At 34.8% G+C, this 22,586-nt stretch overlaps 3 protein-coding genes across 6 annotated transcripts in view; 1 reads left to right on the top strand and 2 right to left on the bottom strand.

Annotated features, from left to right (window-relative positions):
* Positions 1 to 5,398, bottom strand: part of ACAD11 (acyl-CoA dehydrogenase family member 11) — a 65,037-nt gene extending 59,639 nt beyond the window's left edge. The window contains exons 1-2 of one of the 2 annotated variants that reach the window (XM_016140301.2): positions 5,221 to 5,398; positions 1,325 to 1,424 (exon numbers count right to left, since the gene is read on the bottom strand). In XM_016140301.2, coding sequence (XP_015995787.2) covers positions 1,325 to 1,424; positions 5,221 to 5,369 — 249 coding nt within the window. In that variant the 5' untranslated portion in view covers positions 5,370 to 5,398. The remainder of the gene's footprint in view (positions 1 to 1,324; positions 1,425 to 5,220) is intronic. The other variant, XM_016140300.2, reaches the window with a different exon arrangement.
* A 560-nt stretch (positions 5,399 to 5,958) lies between these two features.
* Positions 5,959 to 19,469, top strand: UBA5 (ubiquitin like modifier activating enzyme 5). 2 transcript variants are annotated; one of them, XM_016140302.2, is made up of 12 exons: positions 5,959 to 6,287; positions 10,328 to 10,373; positions 10,487 to 10,576; positions 11,688 to 11,797; positions 12,623 to 12,709; positions 13,359 to 13,443; positions 14,208 to 14,312; positions 14,490 to 14,617; positions 16,873 to 17,008; positions 17,254 to 17,329; positions 17,478 to 17,584; positions 18,162 to 19,469. In XM_016140302.2, exons 1-12 carry the CDS (start codon positions 6,127 to 6,129, stop codon positions 18,243 to 18,245), a joined length of 1,215 nt encoding a protein of 404 aa, XP_015995788.1. In that variant the 5' UTR covers positions 5,959 to 6,126; the 3' UTR covers positions 18,246 to 19,469. The 2 variants fall into 2 exon arrangements, with proteins under 2 accessions (XP_015995788.1, XP_015995789.1); XM_016140303.2 differs by lacking the exons at positions 5,959 to 6,287; positions 10,328 to 10,373 and having other exon boundaries at positions 10,487 to 10,571.
* NPHP3 (nephrocystin 3) overlaps positions 19,343 to 22,586 on the bottom strand; it is a 35,082-nt gene continuing 31,838 nt past the window's right edge. For both annotated transcript variants that reach the window (XM_036218940.1, XM_036218941.1), the window contains exon 27: positions 19,343 to 22,524. In XM_036218940.1, coding sequence (XP_036074833.1) covers positions 22,347 to 22,524 — 178 coding nt within the window. In that variant the 3' untranslated portion in view covers positions 19,343 to 22,346. The remainder of the gene's footprint in view (positions 22,525 to 22,586) is intronic.

The raw sequence follows: 22,586 nt of genomic DNA, 5'->3' as shown, positions 1-22,586 counted from the left end.
AGATGCCAACTCATCTGCACGCAAAGTCCCCTTGCCCCAGACTCAGGTAGTGGTGAGTGATCACTTCTAAGAAGAAACCATGAAGCTCACTTTGAGACTGCAGGGATAAAGCAGCAACTGCTGCAGTAGCTAGAGCAGAAAGTGACTAAATCCATGACCAAAGTAAGAGAAGCCATCTGTGCCATTGCTGTCGGAAAGAAGTGTTTATAACCATCCTGCTGCTGGAAATGGGGATGGGGTGGGATGGTGGTGGAGACAAAAGGGTTAGGGAGTCATTAAGTCAATGATAGTATGGAAACATTGCTTTTTTCTATGCAGACTTGGGAAAAAATGAAAAAAGTTGAAATAAAGTATTCTAGATCCCTGAACTATATATTATATAGTTCATTATATATTATATTCTGATGTCTTCTGATAGGATGTTATCAAAAAGAGAGACAATAAGAGCTGCTTTCGGGGGCATAAATATCTGTGTAGGTATTCTCCTTGAGTTGTGCCACATTGAGGCTTAATAAAAGTTACCCAACTTTTTGATCTTAAGCATCCAAAAATATTTCATGTGTCTGGGAACATGATGTGGGACTAAGAAAGTCAGAACCAGCACTCTGCATTACTGTGATGGTAAGCCCACTCCTCAACAGACCTTCCCCAGTCATCTAGGCCGGGGAAGCACCTGTGACATATGATTATAATAATACTGTAAATATGAATAGTGCTTTTCATATTCTTCAGGGCTTTGATTTCTATCCTCTCCTGTTTTCTTCTCTAAAAATCTATAGATAGTATATTTTCTGAAAACAGAAAGACTCAATTTTTAACAAAAATCTTTTATAATTCTTACTAAGTCTAATATTTAGAGAATACTATAAGATGATTAAATATTCCTTTTTATCACCAAAAGATCAGGGTATTGTCATAGAAATATTTCAGAATAATTCAGTGAGTAGATATAATAATATACATTTAAAAATATAATTTAAATATATAACTAAAGTACAAAACACTTATGAATGAGTAACACTGAAAATATTGATTCACTGGATGATGATATTTCTAGCCAATTATACAGGAAGGAATAAAATCCACAAGAGGACTGGGTGCTGATCAAGATTAATACCTGAAAGATAGATTTAGATTTCAGCCTCAATTCCTTTTTCAAGGCAGAAAGGTGGGATACAATTCAAACAAAATTTTCATCTAAGAAATAAAATGTATTTTCTAATATTTAATAATCATGAATTTAAAAGAAATTTAAATTGTTTTTATCTGTAAAAACTGCATTATTTTTCAACAAAGAATGTATCATTGTATTTGTATACCATACCTTATGTGCCTTAGGAAGAAGTGGACCAGATGGTTTTTTCCTGAGTACATATTTTTGAAAGCCCTTCTGGAGATAAAAGGTTGGATTGGAATATCCTGATCTAGAAGAGTAGAGAAATGGTAAGTTATAAAAATATATTTACCTTCTTCCCCAAATCCTACTGAAATGTCAGAAGAAACACAAAAATGAAAATAAATTGATTTCAATGTTGAAGGCCAAGAGGGGTGGTACAGCATGTCTGAACATAAGTTTTTAAATGATAAAAGCAGATGGCAACAAATATGGGAACAGCTGTGTTAGTGTCTCCTTATCTGCTATTGGAGAGATAACCCCCATTGGTGTGACCAAGGTTGGCACCTAAGTACAACTCTCTACAACGGGAATTCTGATAAGGTTCTAGAGTGAATATCTCGACCAGAAAAGTGCAACATTGCCCCAGGTAACTTATACCAGGACACTGACTTTCTCCACCAAGTGAACAGAAATTCTCACACAAACAAAGGGAATACACTCGAGCTACTAAAACTATCTGATCTTCACCTTCATTTACAATATGAGCAGTTTAGAATTACCAAACTTTTAAAGAATCCAACAGCATGAAAGAGAGGCCTTAAACTAAACATAAGAATCAATCCCTGAAGTACTTTCTTCAAAGTTCCTCTCTAGGCCTCCAGCCTCAATCCACAAAGAACAAGGGTTCAGACTAAATGCAGCAGCAGCTCCAATGTCTACATCTTTCTCTTACAAGCTAGACCTATCCTCCCTAAAAATCAAATCAAAGAGCACTGATCTTGGTATCATCTAATCCTGTGCAGGTGCATTTTAGCATAAGAAACTGCAGATCATTGCCAATGATCAGGAAATAGGACCTCCTCAAGCTATGTGTCTATCTTGACATGGAATAATTTATTTATGATGCTGTAAAGAGTGAAGTTGACATGAACCTTACAAAAACTTTATTTTCAGCTTTATTGAAATATAGTAGACAATTTGCTCATATTTATATTGTACAACTCAGTGAGCTTTTTCAATTATAGTGGGCATACAATATATTAGTTTCACTTGTATAGCATAGTGATTAGAGATCTATGTAACTCACAGTTATCACACCACTAAATATATTTCTTACCCCTCTACCCCTTACATATTTATTAATTTTCCTTATGCTACACTTTATATCTCCATGTCTATTTTGTACTTGTTATTCCTTTTGCCCTTTTTCACTATCCCCCTACCCCTCTCCCATATAGTAGCCTTGAAAATATTCTCTGTATCTGAATTTCCATTTTCGTTGATGTTGTTTATTTTGTTCTTCAGATTACACATATATGTGAAATCATGCAATATTTGTCTTTCTCTCTCTGACTTACTTCATTCAGTGCAATACCCTCTAGGTCCATTAAGGCAATATCTTTTTTCCATCCCCTTCCTTTTACTCTGTGTGTGTCTTTTAATCTAAAGTGAGTCTCTTGTAGGCAGTATATGTAGGGGTCTTGTCTTCTTATCCATTCAGCCACTCTATCTTTTCGTTGGAGCACTTAGTTCTTTTCCATTTGAGGTACTTTTTGATAAATATGTAGTTATTACCATTTTTTAATATAGATTTATTTACTTAAGTTAGTTTCAAGAATACAGTACATTGGTTAGATATCTATAATGTTCATAAAACAATCCCCCCAATTGCTCCCTCCCTTCCTTGGCCCTCCACTTAGTCATATTAAATCCAACTGCATTCCTTCTGCCACAATCCCTGTGCACAACTGTCAACTACTAATTTGCACTTCTTCAACCTTTCACTCCATTCTTCATTCATGTTTTTGATATATGTTTTTTCTTCTTAAAGAAGTTCCTTCAACATTTCCTGTAATACTGACTTGGCGTTGATAAATTCCTGTAGCTTATTTTTGTCTGGGAAGCTCTTTATCTGTCCTTTGACTCTAAATAATAGCTTTTCTGGATAGGTATTCTTTGTTGTAGATCTTGGGTTTTCATCATGTTGAATATTTGGTGTCAAGCCCTTCTGACCTTTCTCTTTTGAGAAATCAGCTGCCAGTCTTATGTGTTCTCCCTTGTAGGTAACTAACTGCTTTTCTCTTGTCTTTCCATTTTGGCTACCTTTCTTGCCTGTTTCTGTGTACTAAGCAAAGCTCCTAAGTCTCCTGGTCTTTAATTAGAGTAGCTTTGTGTAGTAGGTGTCCAGTGGCACAATCCTGAGAGGGGTTCAGCTGCAGGTCAAGTTTAACCCCATCCTGTGCCCTTTCTGGGGCTACCTGTTAAGATTCAGCAAGAAATCCACAGATGCTGTGCTTATAGTTGCCTCAAGAAACCACACCAAAACCCGAGGCCAGTTGCCACCAGTGTGAGTCTTAGTGCTGCTTAGCAAGGAGCACCTGACTCGCTGAGAACACAACTGGATATGGCTTGGGTGGGGTCGTGAGTTGGGGGAGGTGGAGTTTCAGGGAATCCTCTTGTTACCCAGTTTGATGGTGTTTCAGCTATGGCGGCACTGAGTCTGCATGCTGGAAGGTGGGAGGGCTTAACAGAGGAGCAATGGATATCTCAGGCACTTCTGCTTGGGAAAAAGCCTTGCCTCCAGTCCTCACTCTGAGAACTCAGCGTCCTCCTGTAAGACCCTAGCGCCCCCCATGCAGCCTATCCAGTGATGGTGCTTTGTTTAGGACTTGGGCATTTGGTGCTTAAAGAAATGTATTAACCTATAACCAAAGAGGTGGCACTTTTGATTTGTCCAACCTTAATTAACAAAGATGAAATTTTTGCATTTATATGTGTGGTAAGAAACACTCACTTGGTCAGAGAAGGCTTTGACTATACCGTCAGTCTCACAAGACCCTAACAGGCCACTCTGGGCATCGGTTCACTTAGAAGCATATGAAGACAGGAAACACAGTATGCCAGCATGGCAGCATCAGATGACTTTCCTCAGGGGAATCCACACAGTAATCCATTTATCAGACTAGGATTTACTCTATGACTCCTGTGTTCCTTTGGTGACAGCTCAGGTTTGAAGAAATGAACCCACAATGGGCGAGTATGGGTGCCACCCTGGCTTAGAAGCCTCATGCTTCACAGGAGCCATTATCTCTGGCAGCAGTCCTCTGGGCACAGCTTTTAGGGTCCTACTAACGGATATAACCAGTTGCAAGAAGTCACTGCACGTGGGAAAGTCCAAAGTGTTCTACCGGACCCTGTAAATGCCACAAGTATGTGGTTCTGTTGTAATGTTCAAGGCCTTTCACTACTATTATTTTATTTACTTACCAGGATTACTCAGACCTGGCAGGTATTTATCACAGATTACGAAACTATCAGAATTTATGGAACATATTCAAATTCCCTGTCAGTAGGTGGCAGGTCTACTTTTGTGGAAGCCAAGACCGGTTTTGTAACTTTTTAAATTTTTTTTTTAATTTTTATAAAACGACTATTTTTAGAAGTTTATTTTATAAAGCCGCACTCCCAGGACTGTCATCCAGTTCTATTCTCTCACTTCAAAAAGAACTAAAGGCCAAAGTGGTGCTGCGAATTAGAATTAGAATTCGGATCCCCGTGCTGCTACCATTAAGCACCTTCATCAACACAGCCAATTATAATGGAATTACATCTGCTTCTCAAAAAAGAAAAAAAAAATCTAATGATTATAGGACAAAAGTTGAGATAAAGCTTTTTTTATATCCCACAGAGCTTCCATTACAGTCCTCGAATTAATACCAGAACGGAAAGTTGGTGACAGGTGATGGCAGCTCCCGCCAGCAGAGTGCGTAATTATATGAAAAGAAACTATGGTGGGGTGAATTAGTAACCCACCCAATCCAAAGGAAGAGGGAAAAAGCACGATGCATAGATTTGTTTTTGTTGGAGAAGGTCGGTGCCAATACCTGTACTGGGCCACCGTCAGTTTGGCTTCGGGCTCGGCTGCAAAGCTGGGTAAGTGCTGGTTTAGGTAGGCCTCCAGGGACCTGTAGTCGAACTTATGTTGGGGCAGCACTTCCGCCACTTCGGGTTCGCTGGAGGCACGGGTCTCCATGACTATTGCCGCAAGCCGCAGAGACACTTCTTTCTAAAGAAGTTACTTGAAGTGAAAGTGCAAGGCCAGGGGCGGACCCACCCCAGCAAATCACAGTCGAGATAGGCGCTGTCGCTGAGCAACGCGGGCCGGCTGAATCCCGTGACTAGGCTGTGTTAGGGGAAAAACCATGACCTCTGGGTGGTGGGCTGTTAAATTTTAGTCAGAGTCAGAGCTGGAGACTTCAATTTTAAAGACAACAAAGTCACGTTAATCGCTACGGACAAATAAGAACGCAGAGGCCTTTCCTCCTCCAAATTTAATGCAACGGCAGGCGGAAGGCCTATAAGGTTCGGCTCAGAAAAGGGACCGACAGGAACTCGAGCCCAGGAATAAAAAAGATCCTGGTGTTTTAACTAGCTTCCAGTTTGGAAAGGCGACATCGTAGGCTGCTTGCTGGCTCTGGACGCTTAGGACCTCGGCCTTGCTGACACCTGGTCTCTTAGGACCCGGCGAAAAAGAAAACTAAAAGGAGCGGATGTTTTCTGAGGGGGAGTGATGACTGCAACCGGAAATGGTACTGTGAGAGGCCCGTGGGAGTGGTGGAGACGTGTCCATATGTGAGGATCTGGGAGCATTTCCCCAAGGTTCTAGGCTAGGAAAGCCACCGCTAGGTGCTTCCTTATATACCCCTCACGGACTCAGTAGACTTAGCAGCGTGGGACGGCGGCGACGGCGACGGCTGGGGCCGAAAGCATTGGCGGCCGGGGACCCAGCCATGGCCGATTCTGTGGAGCGGCTGCAGCAGCGGGTTAAGGAACTGGAGCGAGAATTGGCCCAGGAGAGAAATCGGCGGGACCTGGGAGACTGCAACGCAGGAGGCGGCCGGGCTCGAATCGAGAAGATGAGCCCGGAGGTAGTAGACTCCAATCCCTACAGGTGACCTGCGTCATGGATCGGAGGCTGGTGAAGGGGATGAGGTCCCGGTTCTCATGTGGTCGAGTGAGGCACTCCCCTTCCGTCCAGTTCCCGGGGCCCCCATATCTCTTTTCTTGTTCTGGGGGTCCTTTTCCCAAATAGATAACGCCACGTCTTAGTACTGGTCAAAAGGTGTTATTTTCTCCTTTTAAAAAAATCCAAGTGAATCAGCCATATGGTGCTGCTCCTGTGCCTGCTGAGGACATGTATCCAGTTTCCTACCGCACCTGACTCAGTTTACCTTGCTCTGCCTAAAACTGATAGTGACAACTTTCAGAGGATGACATCATATGTAAAACCCGCTAAGCATTAACGTCCGGTTTCATAAAGGCTTCTCAGTGTTTCTTAAGTTGGAGAGTGGTGAGAGGGTTGGATTAGCTCTAAAGCCATTTGACTTTAGCAGTTCTATCCACTCCTTTTTTTCATTTCCCAAGGTTTCATAATCCAGGCTGAATATAGTGCAGTGGTTAAGGGTAAGGACTCTAGTGTCAGACTGGATTCGAATCCCAACTCTTAGCAGTTGAGCAGCCTTTGGCAAGTTCTTAACCTATCTGCTTAAATATCTTACTTGTAAAATAGGGATAATAGTGATAGCTGTCAGAATTGTGAGGATCGAAAACATCGGTGTATGTAAAATTCTTAGACTAGCGCTTGTATGTGCTAAGCTTTGTACAAGACTTTATTGCTCAGTGCAGATACTAACATTTACTGAGCTTTCTCTACCTGTTAAGCACTTTTCATGCACCCTTACTCATGTGTTTTCCTTCGCACCACGACCCTAGCAGATAGCCACTATTATTTTACCCCCATTTTATAGGTGAGAAAATTGAGGCTTAACGAGCGAGCTGCTATAACTTGGCTTAGGTCATAGAGCTAGTAGTATATAATAAGGCCTGGACTGGCATTAGGTTTGTTTTACACCAAAGTTCACATGGTACTCTGCAATAAAAAATAAGCCACTATGTAGTATGACTAAAAAGCTGAATAGTTTTAAAGTAGGTGAAACAGGAAAGATGTTATTGTTGCTCTTTTTCTTTAAAGAGCAGAAGAGTTTGGATTTTTAAAAAATGTTTTATTTGTGACATATAAAGCCTCTGAGTAAGTCTTAGGGTGCACGTTTTTTCTTTTTTTTTTAAACCTAAAATTCAGACCACTATTTAGGTACAAAGATGTTAATTCTATTATTTATAATAGAAACACCAGACAAAATACTAATTGTTGCATAATTAAAGAGTTCATATTAACCCAAATCAAATGAAATCATGCCAGATGCTTGCGTTTTCCTTCATTCATCAAATCTAATAGGTTAGAAAGTTGTCTTAATTCTTTTTTCTTTTCTCCTTCAATTTTATTATGATATAATTGACAGAGGTGCATGTATTTTAACTGTATTGCCAAATATGAAGGATTAATCCAAAATCTTTAGAGTTTGAATAAGCACAAACTGACATTTCTAGTCAGAAGCGGAAACTATTCCATTTGCATCCTTAAACATTTTGTAATTTTACAAATGAAAAATCTGAAAATTTTCATCTAAGAATAAAAAGTAAAGGAATGTGCATTATATATTTAGAATTACCTAAATATAAGATGTGAATCAGTTAATATGAGATGATCCCTTGACATTTAATAATCACAAACTTTCAGAACTCAAATATAAACATTTAGTATTTTCTGTCTTATTCGCACCCTTTATCTTTTGCTACATAGGAAATGGCAGTTGTCACCCAAAGCTCCTCACCAGTTAGTACATGGAAAATTGATAAAGTTAAGCCTTAATTCTTTTGGATTGTTGTTCATTCAGTTAATATTTGGTATGTTTCTTTTCATCTCCAGCCCTCCCGAATGGTATTATTTACCATTTATTGACTATTTCTTATGCATAGACACTGAGGATACAAAGTAGATATTGTCATTTCCCTCCAGAGATCACCAGATCAGCATTAGATAGAAAGGTAAACATGGGATTGCAATACAGACATTAAGAATTTTGATAAAGTATAGGCTTATTGAAAAATAGAGAAGTTTGTAGGTGTTTAAATCATTTTAATTGCATCAAGTGATACAAAAGAAATATAATATAAAGCCTCTGACCCCCAAAGACCATTTGCTTTAGTTTGGGAGACTCAGTGGTTGTGGAATAATGATCAAACAACACAAGTAACTATAAAATTATGTGATATAGACTATAATTATAAGCATGTGGAGAAAAGGGAGAAGGGAGTAGAGGATTTAACATTAGAAAACCTAGTTTCAAATATTAGCTTAAAAACCCACCTCTGAATACTTGTTTGCCATTTAGCTCATCTTCGAAAAAGTTAATTAACCTGAATCTTTTTTCAAATTCGAAAAAGGGGGTTGCAATACATTCTTCTTAGGGTTATTTATAAAGATGAAAGAGAGCATCAAAGTACACATGGCATATCGATCAAAGGTATTTATTATCACTGTCTACCCATTTCTATTAAAGTGACAATAAAGAAATTTTTAAAAAGGAATAAACCCCCATTGAAAAAATAGAGGGTTTCTATTAATAATTGGGATGGGTGGGTCCCTGTACTTGAAGATTATAGTAATACAATTTTAGAAACTAGAAAAGGGATGAGTGACTGATCACCGATTTAATGATCCAAAGAAGTTGACTCTTAAGTCTTCAACCCACTTTATACCACAGAATTCCCTAAAGGCTCAGGAAAGGCAGATACTTCTAGAAGGGCTTAAGGTAGGGCTAAAAAAGATGTGGTTGAAAATCTGTTGAAGATACAGCCTAGGTTTTCTACACCACTTTTTGTAGCCAAGCTAATGCTAATGCCTCTTGCCTACCAGGAGAGAAGACTAGAGATTTACTCATTGGTGAGAGTGAAATAGATGATTTCTATTAATTGAAACAGGTATTTGTACTTGAAGTAAGGGGCTTAACTAATATTTACCTACTGAGCAAGGCTAGGACTCCCAGCCTTGCTCTTCCACTTAACACCCCAAAACTGAGAGCCACAAACACCTTTCAGGCTGGAAAGTGAAAGATTCTTTAGGAAATCTAATCAAGCCAAGAAGAGAGACTGAAAGACAGTGACATTATGTGTTACAACTAAATAGTCTGGCCAGATCACACTATAGTGAAGCCCAAATTCAAACAAGCATTGTCTGTCCTTGTCTTTATTAGTGTCTGGCTCTTAAATATAAGCAGAACAAAGAATGAGAGAAGCTCTTAACATGAAATAAACACAGTAAAAATAGTAACTTAGACTATGGAAAGGGAACACATCCTCAATATTATCCGTATCCCCAGGTGAGAGATGATATATTGGAAATGAAATGGAACAAGGTGACACACACACACACACACACACACACACACACACACATCATTCAGATGGTTTAAAGGAATTCTTGAAAACGGAGAATAACAAAGATGAAAATCTCAATAGAAAAGTTGGAAAATAAAATCAAAAGACATCCAGAGACTAGAGCAGAAAACTAAAAACTTAGAAAATAGGAGAAAGAAAATAAGAGTAGAACACTACTCCAAGTGGTCCAACTTCCAAATAATAGGAGTTCCAGAAGGATGTTCCAGGAAAAATAAACCAAAGAAGGAAATCACCAAATTCTTCAAGGAAATTTCCCAGAACTGAAAAACGTGTTTCCAAATTGAAAGGGAACATCAAGCACCCAGCACAATGGGTGACAATAGATTCACTCAAAGGCACATACAATTTCAGAAGCTAAAAGACACTGGAACTGTATCTTAAAAATTTTGAGGAAAAATTATTTCCAATTAAAAAAAATCTTGTGTGTTCTGTACCTGGGAGGGTTTTCAAGTATCAGTGTTTTCAAAGCTGCCCTGGTAATTTAGTTTAATCTGGTAAATCCAGCTGAAAGATTTCTCTTCTTTGAAAGGATTAGTAGTGATTGAGTTTTGGTGTTTATTTTCTATGATAAAGGTTTATCTATGTCACTATTAAAAGATTGTTAGCTTTAAGCATTTTTTTTTCTGTTTTAAGCCGCTTGATGGCATTGAAACGAATGGGAATTGTCAGCGACTATGAGGTATGATAAACTTTTCCAAGTTTTTGAAGATGATTTCAGTAAATGAAAATAATTTCTGATGACATTTTTGATGAAGAGTTATTAATCAAGACATATAATTTTGCATTTCACAGAAAATCCGTACCTTTGCTGTAGCAATAGTAGGTGTTGGTGGAGTTGGTAGTGTAACTGCTGAAATGCTGACAAGATGTGGCATTGGTAAGGTAAAAACATTTCCCTTTGCCTATCATATAGGGAACTACTCACTTCTGGGGTAAATCAGGTACATATTAGGATTTTTATTTCTCATTACTAATGGTTATTGATTTGTGTTGTATTTATTCAGATTGTTCTACCCGAAGGGGTTAAGACATAACCTCATCTGAATGGAAGCTAATATTGTTAGTTAAGTAAGGACTACCCAATTGTGTTCAGGAACTTTTTTTGTTTGAGTAATATATAAACAATTTGGACTTAAGTGAAATTGAACTGGAGAATGCTCCAGATTTTTTTGAACCCATACATTTTTTACTTTTTTCTAAAATTGGTTTAGTTTGTGGGTAGAAATAAGTAACCTTATATCAGAAATCAGTCTGCCAATCTTAGATTTATAAAGCTAAAGTGGTTGAATACTTAAACTGTACCTAATTATATGCTCTTTAATTGGTCATTTTGACAAAGCACACATTTTCCCATAAAGTTTATCAATGTCCCAAATTCTTAAAAGAAAGTAATTTCAAAGTTGGCACTCTATTAATATAGGAAAGATGATGCAAAAAGACAAAATGTTTATTAATATTTTCAAGTCTTTCACACACACACACACACATATAGTATATTCTCAAATGGAGTCAAGCTACACTATAATTTTTAAGTTATGGCATTTGTGTTTATCTAATTTAAAATTTTAATTTTTCTAATGAGTTCTTGACTCTTAGCAAAAAATTGGAATTAAGTAGGATTTTGGCAGAATTTTTAAAAATTGGTATGAAATGGAATGAACATTTATATCAGTGAATCATTTAGAGGCAGTACAGCATTGTGATTAGAATACAGATGTGGACTGAGAAGGCCTAAATTTGAATCCCGTTTCTACTACATATTAGTTGAGTGGCTTTTGGGCAAGTGCTCTATTTCTATCATTTTTAAAAGGAGGATAATAGTATCTATGTACTTATCTCATATGAACATTAAATGAGTTAATATATGGCACCTAGTATTTCAGAGTTCGGTAAACCCATCAAATATAAAACCTACTAGTTTATTCTTTTGTTACTTTTTGTTTGTTTGTTTTTTGGCATGTTTTTCATCAGAGTATCATTATTTTCATTTTAGTTGCTACTCTTTGACTATGACAAGGTGGAACTGGCAAATATGAATAGACTTTTTTTCCAACCTCATCAAGCAGGATTAAGTAAAGTTAAAGCAGCAGAACATACTCTGAGGTAAATGGAATAGCAATTTTAACCATATTTAGTGAAATCGTATTTTGTGTACTTGGAATGAGTAAATGTATAAATGGATCTGAATTTTTCTCTTATAAAAATGCAGATTTCAGTTATATAAGAATTCTCTTATCTTTTGGATCTGGGTTGGCAACCTTTTTCTGCATAGGGCTAAACAGTAAATATTTTAAGTTTCGAGAGTCATATGGCTCAGTTGAAACTGCTCAGCTATAAAGTTGTAGTGTTATGACAGCAGCCATAGGCAATAGAAAAAAATAGGAAAATGAATGACTATGGCTATGCTCCAATAAAATTTTATTTATGGACTCTGAAATTAAAATTTCATATATTTTTCATATGTCATAAAATATATGGGTATATATTTTAATGCAACCATTTTTAGCTTGCAGACCTTACAAAAACAGGTGGCAGGTCAGTTCTGGCCCAAGGGCCATAGTTGGCTAACCTTAACTCTAGAAAATTTCTTTGTGGGCCTAAACATACTTGCATTGAATTGAGTAAGGAACAAAGAAGCTCATGTGTCAGACTGAGCTGGAGCTAACAGAGATGATAAAGCCTTAATTCCCCGTATATAGACCGTGGGAACATTTCTGTAAGCGTTCTGACAATCTACATGTTTCGTACCTAGTCTTTGAACCTAGTCCTTGAAATAGGACAAAAAAGGTAGAAGAGGACTTTGGGTTTTCTTTGACTAGCCTGAATTCCATTTCTGTACTCTCTGTTAAATGATCTTTAGTTCTTTTTCTTGCTAACTTTTATGATTACCTACTAGTAGTTTTTAATCATACCTTTTTTCCCTCTTAGGAACATTAATCCTGACGTTCTTTTTGAAGTACACAACTATAATATAACCACAGTAGAAAACTTTCAACATTTTGTAGACAGAATAAGGTAAAATTTTGTTTATGAATATTTTGCTTAATGTCCAGCTCAGTTAAATAAGTATTATTAGAAAATAGTTACTGATGATTGAGTCAGCGAGTTGATAGAATGATATATATTTTTGTTTTTAAAATAATTTCTTGTGTAATTTTTATGTACTAGAAACTCAGTAAAAAGTATATATTGTCCAAAAAACAATAGTAACAACAAAATAAAATAAACAAAAAGCCTTTCATTATAATAGTAAACAAAGAATCCTCAATTTAAGTTCTGTGTTCTAGAATGTATTTCTATCTGAAAGTGGTCTTCTGTCGACTCTTTTAACACAACCGAAATATTGAATTGTATTAACTTTTATTACATTTTTAGTGAAAGAAGAATAAAAGTCTGTGAAAGCTTATTGGTAAATGGTAACTTTTGTAAAGTCTTTATACTTCTTGCATTCTTATATGTTTCATATAATAAGTACTGTAGTATTGATGTTTATTTTTAATGGTTACTCAATACTCAATACATATTGGATCTTTAATATTAAGTACATACTATGTTACAATTATATAAACATTTATTGAAATAAACGTGACTGAACAAATAAAGTCTAATTAGAATGTATTCGTGTTCTGATTTTTTTCAAATAAAATTTATTTTCTTTGCCAAGTAATGGTGGATTAGAAGAGGGAAAACCTGTTGACCTAGTTCTTAGCTGTGTGGACAATTTTGAAGCTCGAATGACAATAAACACAGTGAGTATTCCTATTGTGTAAAATGTTATGCACATGGATTTATCCATTTTTCTGTAGATTCCATCAATATATATTCCCCATACTAAGAATAGTTATGCATTTAAACCCTTTTAGGTCTCTTAGCCTACTGTCGAAAGGTATTCCAATGGCTGCAGGACCTGTCGAGCCTTGCTTTGGTGGCATATGTTTCAGTATCCTACTCTCTCTATGCCAATGATAGAGGAAACTATAAAATAGCAGATACTTCTTATGTATAACTTTTTAAAATAAATCAATGTCTTGTAATACTCTTATAATACTTTTTCTTGGTTAGCATTGGTTTTAACTTTTTTTACTTTATTTTTATGTAAATGTAAATATATACACAAATCGCATATGAACATTTTTTTCTCAGAAATAAAACTGACTTCTTTTTCTTTTAAGTTATTGTTTTCAACTCTTCAAATGACATTTTGCATTTTTTTATTGCTGAAAATATCTTAGAAAAATGAAGTTCTACATTAACCTAATAAGAAATCCAATAAACTATGGTTAAATTTAATTAAATAAATATTTGACTGCTTACCTGTCAGTTTACTTTTTAGATGGAGAGTGGCAATTGCCAAGGAATTCCATTTTTTACAACTTTTTAATTTTGAAAGCTAATTTTTAAAAACCTGTGGTAAAATAAAGTGATAATTTAGTTAAACTCCAGTTTTTTATAAAAAGAAGTTATGGTAAATTACTTCTTGCTTTTTTATGTTCTTTCACTTATTTCTACTAAGGCTTGTAATGAACTTGGACAAACATGGATGGAGTCTGGGGTCAGTGAAAATGCAGTTTCGGGGCATATACAGCTTATAATTCCTGGAGAATCTGCTTGTTTTGCGGTATGCATAATTCATTTTGGGTTATTTTTCACTGTTAAGTACTGGAGTTCCTAGGGACATTGAAAATGTATTACAATTCAAAGAAAAAAGAAACTTTGAATGTGATGGAATACTATTTGGGATATAAATTTTTTCCCTTTCTTTGAAATGTATTTTCTTTTATTCTTTTTCATGTAGTGTGCTCCACCACTTGTAGTTGCTGCAAATATTGATGAAAAGACTCTGAAACGAGAAGGTGTTTGTGCAGCCAGTCTTCCCACCACTATGGGAGTGGTTGCTGGGATCTTGGTACAAAATGTGTTAAAGTGAGTGAGGGCTAAATTTTCTGAATAGTCTTGTTTCCTTTTGATAAAAATAAATATATTTCACGAATTATCTTAAATATTGAAATTATCATCTAAGTATTATAATTTTTAAATTTAGTTTTAAATATATATTTTTATTTTGTTGTGTATGATATACATATACTTTTTATTTTTATGTAGATATGTCTTAATAGATTTAATTTCAATGTACAGTTGACCCTTGAACACTGCAGGAGTTGGGGTGCAAACCCCTATGCAGTTGAAAATCCACATATAACTTTTGACTCTCCGAAAATCTTAATGAGTTGACCCTTTGTATCCACTTGGGATTGGTTCCAGGACCACCCTCCTGCAGATACCAAAACCAATGGATGCTCAAGTCCTTTATATAAAATGGTGTAGAACTCTGCATCTACAGATTCCCAGGGATACAGCGGAGTGACTGTATATTTTTGAAAAACAAAAAACAAAAAACCCATGTATACATGGAGCCGGCACAGTTCAAACCCATGTTGTTCAAGGGTCAATTGTATATTAATTAATATTACATATATTATACACATACATGTTAGTGTTATTATCTGCATTTGGAATAGCTCTTGTTAAATGGAACAAATGGTACCGGTGTATTTATATATGACACATTACTAAATGATATAAATCTACAGGTTTAACTAGGTTGGAGACTTAGGCAGAAATGCACTTGTTTCCACTATCTTGATTTAACTCTTACTAAAAATAATATGAATGTGATTAAACATTAACCAGAGTACTATCTCTGCTACCCAGAAACAGATTTAACCAGTAACTACATCATCTAAATTATAGCTAAAAATGACAAAGGTTTCTTTGCAGCGAAGATTAATGTCAAAGAGTTTTTGAACCAACTCACATTATTTAAAGCAGAATTCCTTTAGGTGTTTCCCAGTTCAGGTCAATATTTTTCTCACTTTATGCTTTAATATGCTTAGTTATGCTTTCGAAGTCTCCAATATGATAATAAACTGCAACATATATAGGAAGGCAATCTGATATCAGAAATGTCCGCTACCAGCAAAGAAATTGTATAAAGCATACATAAGAACTCTTAAGGCAATAGTCTAGAGCTGTTTCATATAAGAGCAGATAGCCTTGTAAGTAGGCCCTATCTAAACAAAACATTTTATAGTCGGATACGAAAAGGGAGAGAAATTATGGTAATATTCTCTTACAGATGTGTCAAATTTAGCCAGCCCTCTGTTGATGGACATTTAGGCCACTTATATATTTTTGCTATTATTAAGAATGCTGCAAACAACATCTTGCCATATATATATCTCCGTATACTAGATTTTTGTACAGTGTGGATTTTTAGGAGTGGAATTTCTGGGTTTATGCAATATTTGATAGATATTACTAAATTTCTCTTTCAAAAGGATTGTACATTTCCATCACAATTTAGGTGTACCTGGTTCACCTACACCTTTGATGACATTGGGTATCATCAGATTCTTTAATCTTTGTCAGTATGTTAGGTGAAAAGTGGGTATTATTTAATTTTCAGTTATTTGGGGTAATTTGAGCACATATTTTTCTATGAATTGTTTGCTTATATGCTTTGCTCAGTTTTTTGTCTTGTATATTAAGAACATATGTTAGCAAATATTTTTTCTTTTGTTGTTTATCTTATATACATGATTTTCCCTCCAAAAACTTCTAAAAGGAATCAGATTTGACTGGGAAGGAGCACAGGGAGCTTTATGACATACTGGAAACGATCTATATTTTGATCTTGTAGTGATTACATGGGTGAACACTTGTAAAATTTTATTGAGCTCTACATTTAAGATCATAAACTTTATAATGTTATATATAAAAACTTTAACAAATTAGTTAGATTTATTCCCATACCTTGGGGATTTTTAAGATACTTCTTCCACATTTTAACTTCTCTAAAATCAGTATGCTTGTTGACTTTAATTTAATTAAGAAATTCCACTCCTAAGTTAGTTTAATTGGAAGCATTTTATCTTTATTAGAGATTGATAAAATAATATTTCTACAGTGATGAAATGGAGTAATGTTTTCTTTCTTGTAGTCATTCAACAAATATCACCTGAGACAGGTCCTGTAAACAAGATAAAAAAATTTGTTTTCTGGTTTACTTGTTACAAAAATGATTACTTTCTTCAAAATCATTTTTTAATAATCCAGTTATTTTAATATTTTTCTCCTTTTATTTCTTTATCTAAATGTACCATGATTTGTTTTTCTAGGTTTCTGTTAAATTTTGGTACTGTTAGTTTTTATCTTGGGTACAATGCAATGCAGGATTTTTTTCCTACTATGTCCATGAAGCCAAATCCTCAGTGCGATGACCGAAATTGCAGGAGGCAACAGGAAGAATATAAGGTATATGTCGATTTGCCAGAATGTATGAGAGATGATATTGCATAGGTATAATTTAAAAGAGAAGAAACATTTGGATTTGGAATACAAGATAATTCAATTCTGGATCTTTAAACTTTTGAAAATTCTGGGTTTTTGTTTTTGGTTTTTTTTGCTTTTAGTAGGATAAAAAGTCTACCTGAATTTTTAATCAATGCTTCAAAACTGAGAATATGTAAAAACACTTGCATTCTGTTTGATTTCTACAGAAAAAGGTAGTAGCACTTCCCAAACAAGAGGTTGTTCAAGAAGAGGAAGAGATAATACATGAAGATAATGAGTGGGGTAGGAATTCTTTCATAAACTGAAATGGCAGCATAAAACAAACTTGTATGGGAGAGAATCTAGTTATAGTTAAGATTATCTAAATTTTGAATAATTGTTGGTTATTAAGTTCCTTAAAAACTTCATAAGATCAAATTTAATTCTACAGGTATTGAATTGGTATCTGAGGTTTCAGAAGAGGAACTGAAAAATTCTTCAGGTCCAGTTCCTGACTTACCTGAAGGAATTACAGTGGCATATACAATTCCCAAAAAGGTATATCTAAATTCTGATTTACCATAAGTAAATATCATATAAAAGAAAATGTTTATCTTCTTTCATCTTCATCCCATTCCGTAATGTCAATGCAGTTTTTCCTATTTTTGATATTTGACACTATTTTCGATATTTGATTAAGATGTGTGAAAGACGGAGGTATGCAGTGCTAATATGGAAATATGCACAGCACATTTAAACTGTTTGAAAACATAGACATACTGTCTTGTTCATTTATTAATGGATCAAATAAAGTAGATTTTGATTAAATGAAAGTATCATTTTTGTATGCTGGTAATTTCAGCCACAATACCATTTAAAAGTACTGCTTCAATAAATATCTCAAGAATATTGAAATTACTGCCTGTAAGTCAAAAGACTGGTGGGGAAAGTAAAGGACTTATGTCTCTCTTAAAAATTAGAAGGCAATAAATAATTTTTAAAAATTTGAAGGCATATTTATTAAATTTACTTTGTAAATTTGTTGAACATGATTAAAGCTTACTCATTATATATTCCTAAGCATCAAGAATATTTTATGGTTATTTTTTAACTATGTACTCTCATTTGTTGGTAGCAAGAAGATTCTGTACCTGAGGTAACAGTGGAAGATTCCAGTGAAAGCTTGGAAGACCTCATGGCTAAAATGAAGAATATGTAGATAATGGACTGGCCTCTATTTTATTTTCTGTATAAGCCTATTCCCTTGCAATGAAAAAAAAATCATTTTAAAACTGAGAAAACCTAAGGCAACATCAACTGATGTGTAATCGTCACTGAATTGTTATACTTTTGAAAATACTGTTGCTTATTGGTCCCCTTGCCCTCAACTAAATAACTCTACTAAAATTCATGTTTCATTCTAGTAAGAAAGTTTCAAAGGATTATTATAGGTTGTTATATATCTTATTGAAAACCTAGCCATTGAAATGTTTGGCTTTTGTGGGAGGGATGGGAAGAAAGGACCAATTTGATATTACATGTGTTCCTTTTCTATCCAGTAATTCTTGGTCTGTCTCCTGAGGCCATGAACAATGAAGCAGTTCATGGTCCTGAAATACAGGGAAAAGAACAAGAGGGGCAATCTGTTGATTAGAGCTAGCAGGCATCTACTCATTGTGTGTAATTGCTCTCTATAAGAAAACTGCCACTACTAATTTGGCCAACAACAAATAAAAATGTCCTCTCAAATGTTTCCTGATTACAAACTGAAATGTAGTAATTGGAAAAGTTTGTAAACCAGTGAATTATATAGTTGAAATAAGACAAAGGCAAATAAAAGGAAGCTTTCCTTGTGGATAAAGGTACTGTCAGGAAGTACAAATTATATTTCCACACTGACCAAGGAAAAGAAAGCATTGAATCTGTGGGACATATCTGGAGTAACTGTACTTTATTGAGGAGTAAGAAATAAATTTAGGTTAAGATCATCCAGATTATACCCATCGTATGGGCTCCTTTCTGTCTATTTAAATTTGATTCCCTAGGTAATTAGATATTGGCGGGGTTTGTCCTGGATAGTGGGCATGAAGAATGCCTAAACTGCTTCTGAAATGACGGACATGTATTTATTCACTGGAAGAGTATCATTTATTCCCTGATGGTGACCACTAAATCATCAGTTGATAAACTAGTCTTCTCTGGAGTCGCATACAAATAATGAAGGCTTAGAGAGCCTTGGTTGAAATAAAATTCCCAATGGTTTGGAGACCAGTGAAGAATATGCATGTGTAACCATTATCTGTAGGCTGTTGTTACGCTGATCTATTTTGATGATTTTTTGCTTTGGAGATATGAATATCTAAATTGTATCTTTAGGGGGAAAATGCTAGTAAAAAATTAAAAAGTGCATTCCTTACTTGTAAAATAAAGTTCTAAAAACTGATTTCAGAAAGCTTCAAATAAGTTCAGTGTATTAGTTTTGAGATTCTAGTTTTGTGATTCTTATATTTAGAGTAATGTCAGGAAAGTATGGGGATAGTGTTTCCCGCTTTGAAACTTATTTGCCTTGGTAGGTCGTTTGCCATATTTTAAAAATTTAGTGTTTTCATCTATAAAACAATTTCTCTAGTTACTAGAGATGTTTTGAATTACAAAAAAAGAAATGCAGTCTTCCTAAATCCCACTCCTTTGGAAGCTCTGGCAAGAAGCTCTGGCACATCACTTTGGCAAGACTTTACTTACAAGGTAAACATTTTGTATTTCGATAAAGAATAATAGTACTCACCATCTTCTAAAAGACCTCATTCTGCCTTTAACTTGGTACTGCACCCTGCTGGTGTCTTATACTACACCAAATCTAAGTTATTTTAATCTTTTGGTCTTTCATTAAAAAGTTATTGGATTATTTTACATGAAAAAAATTTGGTAACAGGTATCTTTTACAACCTGGAGTGCTCTCTTGATAGTCTCATTCTCATGAAAACCTGTGTATGTAAGCAGCTGATTATGAAAAATTAATCATTGAATTTTACATTCCTAAAACCATCGTGTTTGACCAGATTTATAAACACTGTTTCTAATACGAAAGATGGAAACACACTCCTAAAACTGCCTTCAAAGAAAGGCTCTAAATTCTAGTAAAACAGTATGTGCAACTTAAATCTCTTCTCTCATTGTTAATGGGAAATTTGTAGTACTACTTGAATGTGTTTTATGTAGTAAAGAAAGTATGTATTATGTGTCTCTCCACATAAAAATATTCCCTGAATACCTACAAACTCACTGACCAACACAAAAAGGCAATAACCATTTAAAAATATTTATTAAAGAAGCTTTGACACCTGTCACATTTTATAATTACTTTCATAAATGTTAATAAAAATTATAACCATAATTTGGATCCTGCCAGTTCAGTTTTATAATTGAGTTGTCTGAAACCTACCTTTCTCATTGTGAAGGACTATATTAATGTGAACATAATATTCCTGTTTGAGAACCTCGAATACACATAAATGTCCCGGCTATTTTTCTTTTTAAGTAGGCATTCTACATATAAACACTTGAGTTGTTAGTGTAAGATCAAAATAATTTTTAAAATTATATTTAAACTTAAATCTTTTGAAATATAGTCATCATCCCCTAAGTGAAATATTGAGTTTTTACCATAACGTCACTTGAATAGTATTATTAACCTGAATAATTTTTCAAGTTTCTGTTTTTCATGTTTTCAAGTCTCAATTTTGTAGGAACAAAGACTAAATGGGTATTATTTTGCTAGATTTTCTTTTTTCAGTGTTCTAGTATATTGATCTCAGATTATTTCCTAAAGCAGTTTTTTAAGGCATTTCAACTTATATTACTCATAATGTATTATTAAATAGTCAAAATGTCAATAGTTTACTTGTAAAATCAGTGTTTGGTATATTTGTAAATTAAATTATGCCTGACACAGCTGGCAAACCCAGAAATATGTGTTATGGTCATACTTGATCTTTTTTTCCTCTTAAACTTCTCAAAAGGAAGAAAAAGGATGTTCTTTTCATAAGATCCTACAAATGTCTTTTATGTCATCCATGTTAGTGCCTTAGTGTGAGACCATTGCTTCTCAAACTTATATTCATCCAAATCACCTGGGGACCTAGCTAAATTGCAGGTTCTGATTCAGTAGGTCTAAAAAGAGTCTCAAGAGTCTGAATTTTTATTAAGCTCCCAGGTGGTGGTTCATGGACCAACCTGTGAATAGCCAGGCCTTAGAGAACATTAATCCAAATCCTATACAATCACCAAAGCCTAGAGCAAACTACTTAATGAGTAGTAACAACTTTCAAGTCTTCTTTTGCAGTGTTCAACCTATTTCTTACATAAATCTAACCTTATTGTATAAATTGGAGTGGGAAAAAGAAAACTTGAAATTGTACTTTTAAAACAGTGAATTATGGTTATTACATCTTTCACCTTTACAATTAATACATGTTGGAATCTTACAAGCATTAAAATCGAAGATTTTATTATATATAAATACATATATGGTACAAAACAGTATTCAAAATGTGGCAATATTTATATAATCAAAAAATATTTTTCAGTATAAAATGATAGTATTTTTGAGTTTGAGATAAATGAAGAGACATTTATGGCATTTAAGAAAAACCAGAATGTATGTCATGTCTCTATTTTGAATGCCAATGAGCTTGACCTGTTACTGCATGACTGACCTCATATTATGCCAATACATACTACACAGTATAATATACTGTGTAGAGAGCACAGAAAGGAGAGAGGGTTTGGCCCATTTGGCTCAAGGGAAAGGTAGAATAAAAAAATGTAGCAGTCAGAGATTACTGTTACTAGTTAATTTTAGAGAAGACAATTCATACTTTTCATAAACATCCCTTTACTCCTTGAAACTTCTTTGAGGTAGAGAATTGGACACTACTACTGTTCAAACGCAAAATAAGGAACAGGGAGGCTAAAGAAGGTTTTGAGAGATGAAAAGAATCATGGAAGTCTTGATCTCTTAACTGGTCTGCCAGCTCTTGCTGAACAGAGACCCACCTATTCATGTCATTTTAGGATTCTATTGTGTCTACACCCTTGGATCTCATACAATAGGGAAGTTAATTCCTTTAAATGACATTGACATAATTATGGCTCAAACCTCAGTGTAGTCCAATACAATTTCATACAAATGTCAGCTAAATCACAAAAATAAAAAAATTTTCTTAAAAACATTTTTTGTAAGTTTTAAATCCTAACATTCCAAGTGTTTCTTAATCATTTTATCCTAAGGTGCATTTGTAATAAATTATAATTGCTGCTACTACCTTTGTCCTTGATGAAGGAAAACATTAGGAGAATGGGTTTTTAAACTAAATGTGTCTCCACTCAATGAGTGTCTGGAAGGAGCTTTTCCACCCAAAAGTGAGGTTTCGGCTTCTTTTATTTCCATCGCTCTTTTGTATAGTTCAGCAGCTTTTTCAAAATTCCCTTCTTCATAGCTTTGAGAGAAAAAAATTCTTAATATGAGAAATAACCTCTTAACAATTCTAAATAACCTTAT

The sequence above is a fragment of the Rousettus aegyptiacus genome, unplaced genomic scaffold, assembly GCF_014176215.1.
Source record: "Rousettus aegyptiacus isolate mRouAeg1 unplaced genomic scaffold, mRouAeg1.p scaffold_m13_p_4, whole genome shotgun sequence".
NCBI classification, from domain to species: domain Eukaryota; kingdom Metazoa; phylum Chordata; class Mammalia; order Chiroptera; family Pteropodidae; genus Rousettus; species Rousettus aegyptiacus.
This window is presented reverse-complemented; position numbering and strand designations above follow the sequence as displayed.

Excerpts from the sequence above, each read along its gene's own strand:
- UBA5 (XM_016140302.2), top strand. The coding sequence starts at position 6,127 with ATGGCCGATTCTGTGGAGCGGCTGCAGCAGCGGGTTAAGGAACTGGAG. Across the intron at positions 6,288-10,327 it reads GTAGACTCCAATCCCTACAG|CCGCTTGATGGCATTGAAAC; the intron begins GTGACCTGCGTC and ends TTCTGTTTTAAG. Across the intron at positions 14,618-16,872 it reads TTGGTACAAAATGTGTTAAA|GTTTCTGTTAAATTTTGGTA; the intron begins GTGAGTGAGGGC and ends TTGTTTTTCTAG.